The following is an 8,149-nucleotide window of genomic DNA, read 5'->3' as shown; positions in this document are numbered from 1 at the left end:
AATGTGAACCTAGATCCGCCCTGGATAAAGAGTAATCACTCACATCCTTGTCATCCTAACCTATGATGGCTGGAGTATCGCTACCTGACTTTGGCTTCTCTTATACTACAATGCGAATATTCAACTAAAGACTGAAATATTATTTCAATTTTTACGGCATATAACAGTAGGTCGAGAAAGATTCTGTACTCCTGTCCTTGTAACCCCAAGTATTAACGGTTGAAGAACCACACCCAGGTCTTAGTTGTGTAGTAGGGTAAATGACTTCCCCACTTGTGACCCAGCCAGCCTGACAACAGTCATATCCTGATTGCTGTGCGAACTCTAATTCTGCTCTCGTTGCCATTCTACCGCCGCGAGTATTGCAAAAAACTTCAGCATCGTAGTAGTTTAAAGTGTAACGACTTTCTCCATCTCCATTCATGACACGATGAGAAGGGAAAGGGTCATTGTAAGTTAAAGGCTGGTTTGGCAGAGGAACGAAACAAAATGCTGAATATTCATCTGTCAGTGGCTCGAAGCGAATATTATTACCTGCCGGATAATGCCAAAAGTCAGGAAGTGAATGTCCATTACATGGATTCCCTGCTAACATCTCCGAGAGCCATCCAATTGAGCAAAGATTAACTCCTAGTGTCAAAGAGTTATTATAAACGTCAAGAGGTGTTGCTAGATGACCATTGAATTCAGTATTGCAACATGTCTCAGCTTCGTCTGCATTCAACTTCTTCGAGTTACTATCTGTCAGTCGAATGATTCGTTGGGTTTTTGGTAAATAGTCGAACGTATCTGCCGATGGGTTATATTCTTTCTGACAATAAACCCCACTCTGATATGCTTTACAAGGAAACACATTGCTACGTTGTTCTGGTGGTTTTAATGTGCAGGCGTCTGTGAGTTCCGTGAATGCAATCTCACCACCAACAAGCCAGCCCTCTTCGCAGTTGTTCAGAGTCGGTTGAAACGCGTCGTATAACTGTTCGTAAAAAGCAATGGAGCCTAAATGATTAATGCAAAATTCGGCAGCAGCTTCATAATCGTCATCGACTGCCTTGAAATATACGCCATCTGAATTTAAGAAGAACCAATGATAAAAAAAAATATATATATATATTATATTTTTTATCGATTTTGGCATTTTTTAAAGAAATGTTGACAGTTCTTAAAATCGGAGTAATTCTTTGCAATGTGCTGAAAAATAGAAAGTATACCTATGACTATGTGTATTGTGATCTTCATGCGTTGTGCGAGGTTATGTACGGTACAGGAAGATTATGATAATGATGTAAGTTCAAGCTATCTGTTTTTTAAATTAATTTATCTCAATAAAGTTTAATTAATTTTTCTCACAAATTAGTTAAATTGAATTTTTACCTGCAATAACAAAATGCAAGATAAATTAGTTAAAATCATTGTTATAACACATTTTATAATATAAACTATATATTACATAATTATATAATATATTTAATATATAAAATTGTTTATCTGAGTGTAGTCACTCTACAGACTCTTTCGATACTGTAAACTTATAAGGAAAAGAATAGAGAGAGGCATCTGCATTGTCAAACGTTAACGGCGATACGGTATGTTCATCTGAAAAATAGAAAGTATACCTATGACTATGTGTATTGTGATCTTCATGCGTTGTGCGAGGTTATGTACGGTACAGGAAGATGATGATAATGATGTAAGTTCAAGCTATCTGTTTTTTAAATTAATTTATCTCAATAAAGTTTAATTAATTTTTCTCACAAATTAGTTAAATTGAATTTTTATAGCAAATACATGAAATACAGCCTGCGAGTTTCATGAGAGTAATCTTGTATGTTGGAGCCTGCATAAATAAGATACATTTAAACTAAATTGTATGCAAGTCTTTATATGACGAATGGTACATACAAAAAGAACGAAATAATGTAAAATTCGATTTGGTTTCTTCGAATATGCCGTTCTTTAATTGATTTTGGTATTTATGATGTAGTTTTTAATGTAATTGTTATTTTGTGTTCTATTATTAACTGGAAAGAAGTCAACTTTATAAGGTTATCGGATTTTTTCACTGAACAAAACGCAATCTTTCAATTTTACTTTTTCGAATTCGATTGATTAAGTGCCAAATTGCACTCCACAAAAGTTTTAGGCCTACCGGGTCTCCAACAGAATTAGAGACACAGTTATTTCGACATTTGTTTTAATTCGTTGGACATAGTGCAGGCCTATAACACTGAACGAAGTCAAACCATCTGGGTACTACTGTAACTCACGAGGTCTAAATGTTGATGAAAGTAACACTTACGTTTCTTTAAATTACCATCGATTACCTGCAATAACAAAATGCAAGATAAATTAGTTAAAATCATTGTTATAACACATTTTATAATATAAACTATATATTACATAATTATATAATATATTTAATATATAAAATTGTTTATCTGAGTGTAGTCACTCTACAGACTCTTTCGATACTGTAAACTTATAAGGAAAAGAATAGAGAGAGGCATCTGCATTGTCAAACGTTAACGGCGATACGGTATGTTCATCGTCAATTAATAGTTATCGGTAATGTTTTGCCTGTTACAAGGTGGCAAATGGTCGAGCGTCAAACGCCAGGTGACAACGGGCCTCTTAGGATGACAAAGGGCTGTGTCGCAAAAGGGTCGTTGGCATAAATGTGAGATCTCACCACGAAATGAGACGCATCGTTGGTGAAATCATGTTGAGATATTCACCAAAACAGGCCAAAGTCAATATTTTTATAAAATTTTGATTTGAATGTTTTTGAATAACTTGATACTTATATATTATTATTGTATACTTTGTAAGTGAATTTTCTTTCTAAAACAGTGTTTTCCGCACATATTCTCTAAGTCTGGTCATACTATTTGTACAAATTTGATCTTGAAAATGACACCATGAAGGAGTCGAAACGTCAATTTTTTCTTTTTAGCGTTATTTTTATATTAAATATTTATACAAAACGTACTCTTATTAGTATATCTTTGAGATCGATTTTCTCAAAACGTGGTTCTTATACACCTAAACTTTAAATGCTCACATCTATGGATTTACGTATAGTAGGAAGGCCATTCAAAGACCAAATGAAAGCTTATCATATGACCTACCCAAATATAATATAAACTCAATTTTTGAATGTCTAACCATGAGACTCATTTTTTGGTGATTGTTAGCAATCGTTTCACTGAAAATGGCGAAGCATTTGCCGAAACATGTCTGTTTTATAGTATACCGAGTTTTGATAATAAAATTCGTTAGGCTTTGCCTAGGCCCTATATGGTATTGAGGTTGAAAATTATTGTGGTATTCTTAAGATGCGTTGTAACTATTGTAAATAATGGTTTTATTCAATTGGTATTCAATTCAAAATATATGTACATAAAATTGTCTACTTGCAGCACAAGGCTGAATTGCGAAACAAAGTTGTTAAATAGGAGTAAAAGATTATTATATTAAAATAGACACACAAAATAATAAATAATTATAAAAGATAAAACTATACAATATACATAATCAATTTCATTAATTAAATTTCAGACAAGTTACTATACAGGTACACTTTCATCAATTTAAGTTAATAATTATCATTATTTTAGGGTAAATGCAATACATTAAGAATTTTAATAAAGAAAAGTTAACTACTAATACATTAATCATTATTTTTTTTTAAATCAAGATATTAAATAATTGCAGTATAGACAATTTTTGGCATGTTTTTATATAACGATGACTTTCATTCTTTATAATTTTATTCTTATTGGGTTCCGGCCCGTTGCCATCCGGGCCTGTTGCCACCCGGCTTTTGCCACCTGGCCCGTTGACTTAGAACTTTATAGCAATAATTTGCAATGCAAAAATTTAAATTAACTTAAATTTTAAAATTAAGTTGATAACTTATCTTGCCAACAAATCTTATATAAATGTAAATACTATTTTTATATGAATTTTTGTATCAAAGATATTAAACTTTGCCAAACCACGAGAATTTTTTTAATTAAGCTTAAATTTTATCTTGCCTACAAATCTTAAAATTAATGTAAAGACTATTTTTATATGCATTGTTGTACTGTAGTTTATGATAAAATGTTTTAACTTATGCTTGATGAATTGTTTAATTTTTGCCTTTTTTAATTAACTTTTCATTCCTGTTTATTGTTCGTCTTTTTCTGTTTGAATGCTGTAAATAGAATTGGGATTCCATTGGAAATAAGTGGTTTTCTCCACTTTATTGGTTATCTCAGGTTTCACTTTTTTTCAATTTTTTTTTTTTTTATCTCCTTTTAACTTTTACATGGTGCTGTTTAAATTGTTGTTTTTGTGGTTGCTTTTTAATTATTTTTATATATTGTACTTTTATGTATTTTAAGGTGCAACCAAATAAATTCAAATCAAATCAATCAAATAAAATTCATTTATAATATGAAATCAGCAGAGATGTAATTAAAATATGTTTCCAATTCATGATGCAATGTTACTGACCAAATAGGCCTATTCTTTATTATTTTTTTAAAATATGGAGCTTTCTATTGGATGAATGTAGCATTAATAGAGTAAGACTTGGAATTAAGGGTGCAAGTTATGGTATGGATTAGAATGCTATATGAAAGTACAAGAAAAACGAAGAGAAAGAAATCCTCATGGTTAAGGTTCAAAATTGACAAGATTGGCACGAGGTAACACATGCAGTAGGCCTATACCGACATTAACTAAGGATTCAGGGTAGAAAATTCTGGTCTATTGCTCAAAATGTGTCAAAATATAAAAGTTAAATGAATTTTTATTTTGAGACTGCTGTAGTTGATACAAGGGGAAAAAAATAAGTGTCCCCTTAATAGGGGTAATTTGATAATTTGGCACACTTAGAAAGTGTCCCGTTCCCTTAATAGGGGTGTCCCAGGTTAGCCCGGGATGCCAAAGTGGTCCACCATACTCAAGTATTGGTCGAATAGAGCTTTTATAAACTGAGACTAATTTATCCGCTGAAAGGCCTAATCTTTTTAATGCCCGTAAAAGAAATCATTTTTTAGTAGATTTTGTGACAATAGATTCATTGTTTCCATTACATTTAAGATCAATATCCAGTATGATGCCCAATAGTTTTACTGTTTGGACAAGCAATGGTTCACCAGAGATATGGGGGACAATGTCAGGAAATGAACGATGCCCAAAGTATATTCTAATTACTTGGCATTTTGAGGGGTTAAGTTTTTATTTTTTTATCCGATGGATTGGTCGTCGACGTACTTCCAGGCATCGACCTCAAAATCTACTTCAGTGTGAGATACCCAATTTAAGTAGTTTCTCAAAGGGACATTTTGGTTTACCATGTCGAAAGCCTTGGAGAAATCGGTCACCACCAGTACACTGCTGCTGGCCGATCTCTCAGAAGCTTCTATAAGTTTGTGGTGAAGATCTATTAGACAATGGACAGATATAGATGTCCATTTCTGGTTACCATATTGGCGTGTATCTAATTTAGGCTTGGGTTAAGGAAACTGGACGTACCGGTAGTTTATTAATATTCGATGGATACTGTTTTGGAACAGGGATTACATTAGCAGCTCTCCATTGGAAGGGAACTTTACCCTGAAATGACGCATTAATGATATTATTCACTGGGACAGTGAGTTCATATGCACATTCTTTAAGCAACTTAGGGGGTAAGTTGTCAGGACATCCTGCTTTATTAACGTTAATTTTACTGAGATCATGATAGATCCCGTATGGCTGGAAATTAGGGGATAGTTTAGGGCTTGGCAGGTAGGCAGGTAAGCGTTCAGTTCTGATAGGTTCCTGTGTTTGAGAAAAACTAGCTCAGTGAGTGTTTACAGCATCAGCTACTGGGGTGGTCTCGTCAAGATTTATGCCTGAGACATTAATAGTGATCTCTCGATATATTTGCAACTCTACGAATCTCGCTGTGCCACCTTTTCGTGTCAGTAAATCGTAGGGGTCTGAACTTTTTAGCATTAGAATTGATTTTGGCTTTATTTATTTCATATAATAATGTTTCTCATTTTAATTCTTAACGGAACATCGCCCCTAAAAAAGTTTTTTGTCTACTTTTAATGAGTGATTTGATTCTGTTATTCATCCAAGGTTTGTCAGTTTTGTGACACTTCAATATTCTTTCCAGAAATGGCAGACTTCATGATTTCATAGAAAATATCAGATTTAATGTACATCCGGTTCCTTAACTACTGCTTCCCACGACTGCTTTTGTAACCTCACACCGAGATGGCAAATAGACTCTGGAAGGGGCCTAATGGCTTTGAAACAGGGTTTATTGCTATTACATTAGGTCGCTGGGGCAATTGTTATCGCATTATGGTTCCTGTGTCTAGAGTGCCCGGCTTCAAACGCGACCATCATTCTACTTGATTTACTCCAACGTTTTTCTAAGATAATTTATTCACGCACGTAATACAATTAAAATTTACACATGTTATTTGATATGCTATCCTAATGGAGATTGAGTCTTCCTTTGTTAGTTTTGAAACCCGTACAATAATATAAAATGCCATCGTGGTTGTAATATATTGTATCATACTTGGTAGCATAGAAGCTGTGCATCATTAAAGACACTATTTGAAGTATACTAATAAAAAGGAATGGAGTCACTGGTTTGTTGTAATATGCGTTATTAAATGGTGAAATATTATTACTATATTATGTTATTCCATTGTATTCTAAGATTTTCATCAATAAAATATAGTCTTTGATGGTCAAACATCTACTGTTTTTCTGTTGAGGTACCTCAGTGATCCGTTGTTGGCCCTTCTCTCGTCCTTATTTACATAAACGATCTTTCTGACAAAGTCTAGTTTAAACTTGTGTATGTATCCTGACGAGTCAATCATGTTTGTTGTTCATCTGACTCTAGGTTTACTTCTCGGTTGTCCTGGGATGAGGCAGAGAATGGCTTGTCAATTTCCACCACAGGGAAACCAACTTGATGCCTCTCTATCCCTCTCTCTCTCTCTCTCTCGCTCTAGAGACAAAACAACTTTTATCTCGTTTTATGTGGGTTTAATGCCAATGCCTGCATGATGTTCGTATCCTTGACATGACTTGAGTTTCATCTCCCGTATGGTAAGAGTGCAGCAATGCGTGCTGTATGTACAGAACAAGACAATTTCTTCCTCCATGTGCACTTTTGTACTTATACAAGAGCACTGTTTCCATATATGGACTGGAGCCTCATCCTTCTATTTATTAATGTTGGTTCAAGAGAGATTTGTCAATCTTATTGGAAAAAATGGGTTCAACTTTACATCTTCTTGCTCATCTGAGAGCTGGTTACTACCACTTTTTAATTTATAGATAAGTTTATCGATGCTTTTCTTTTGGGTTATCAGATATCGTCCCACCATCAACATTGGTCGTATCACGGGCTCCTAAAAATATTCTCACCATCGTAAGAGCAGAACAGAACCATTTGAAAGGAGCTTATCTTCTCAGAGCCACGACTTTGTGGAATGCCCTTCCAGAAGACTGGTTCCCCATTGTTCACCTCACTAGTTTGAAGTGAACACCTTGACAACTCAACTGAGAAATTTCATTAATGTTTTTTTATTTTTATTGTGATCTGCTTTATTACATCTTTCGGTCTCCTCACCTTGTTTTATTTTCTTTTCGTTTTTTTCTTCTTTTCTAACCTGTACCTAGAGTGGCTTCCAGTCTTGTATCAACGAATTTTTATTTTCATGAAATTAATATCAATATTTTCCACTTTTACCTTTATCAAGTATAACTAAGTTTAGATTGTTGTTAGTTACTTACCTTTTCCATGTAATCATATGAGATGTCTACTAAGAAATGTCCAGCGGATGCATCTTCTCGTGTTTGCTTGTTTACCTGACAAATTCTATTCTGGCGATTGTAATTCACCGAAAAACAGTAAATTTTCCTTGAGCAAGTCAATAAACATTGGATGCGATTAGTGTTCTCTAACTCCTGACTCCAGCCTAGTAACATCTGTTGTGGCACAACAACGTACTGATCTGTGCTAGCAACAGCAATACCGGCTTTAATGTAGGAGACGAAAGAAATCAAGGCAGCAAAAACATACATAACAACACCGTATAATAGTTGTACTATAACGTTATATGATGAAGGATATATAACG

At 34.1% G+C, this 8,149-nt stretch overlaps 1 protein-coding gene across 1 annotated transcript; it reads right to left on the bottom strand.

The window, feature by feature from the left end:
- Nucleotides 1-14: 14 nt before the first annotated feature.
- On the bottom strand, nucleotides 15-8,149 carry LOC117120501 (aggrecan core protein-like). The gene is made up of 3 exons (XM_033265513.1): nucleotides 7,804-8,149; nucleotides 2,300-2,324; nucleotides 15-1,068 (listed from the first exon to the last, which is right to left on the bottom strand). The coding sequence occupies exons 1-3, from the start codon at nucleotides 8,092-8,094 to the stop codon at nucleotides 152-154; spliced, it is 1,233 nt and encodes a 410-aa protein (XP_033121404.1). The 5' UTR covers nucleotides 8,095-8,149; the 3' UTR covers nucleotides 15-151.

The sequence above is a fragment of the Anneissia japonica genome, unplaced genomic scaffold, assembly GCF_011630105.1.
Source record: "Anneissia japonica isolate Jap-2015-1 unplaced genomic scaffold, ASM1163010v1 scaffold1698_len283567_cov170, whole genome shotgun sequence".
In the NCBI taxonomy this organism is placed as follows: Eukaryota; Metazoa; Echinodermata; class Crinoidea; order Comatulida; family Comatulidae; genus Anneissia; species Anneissia japonica.
Note: the sequence above shows the minus strand (reverse complement) of the source record. Positions and strands in the feature narration are given on the sequence as shown.

Bases quoted from the DNA above. Each gene is read 5' to 3' on its own strand.
- LOC117120501 (XM_033265513.1), bottom strand. From the start codon at position 8,094: ATGTATGTTTTTGCTGCCTTGATTTCTTTCGTCTCCTACATTAAAGCC. The intron at 2,325-7,803 runs GTAAGTAACTAA...TTGTTATTGCAG, and splicing joins CATATGATTACATGGAAAAG to GTAATCGATGGTAATTTAAA. The intron at 1,069-2,299 runs GTAAGTGTTACT...TCTTAAATTCAG, and splicing joins CGATGGTAATTTAAAGAAAC to ATGGCGTATATTTCAAGGCA.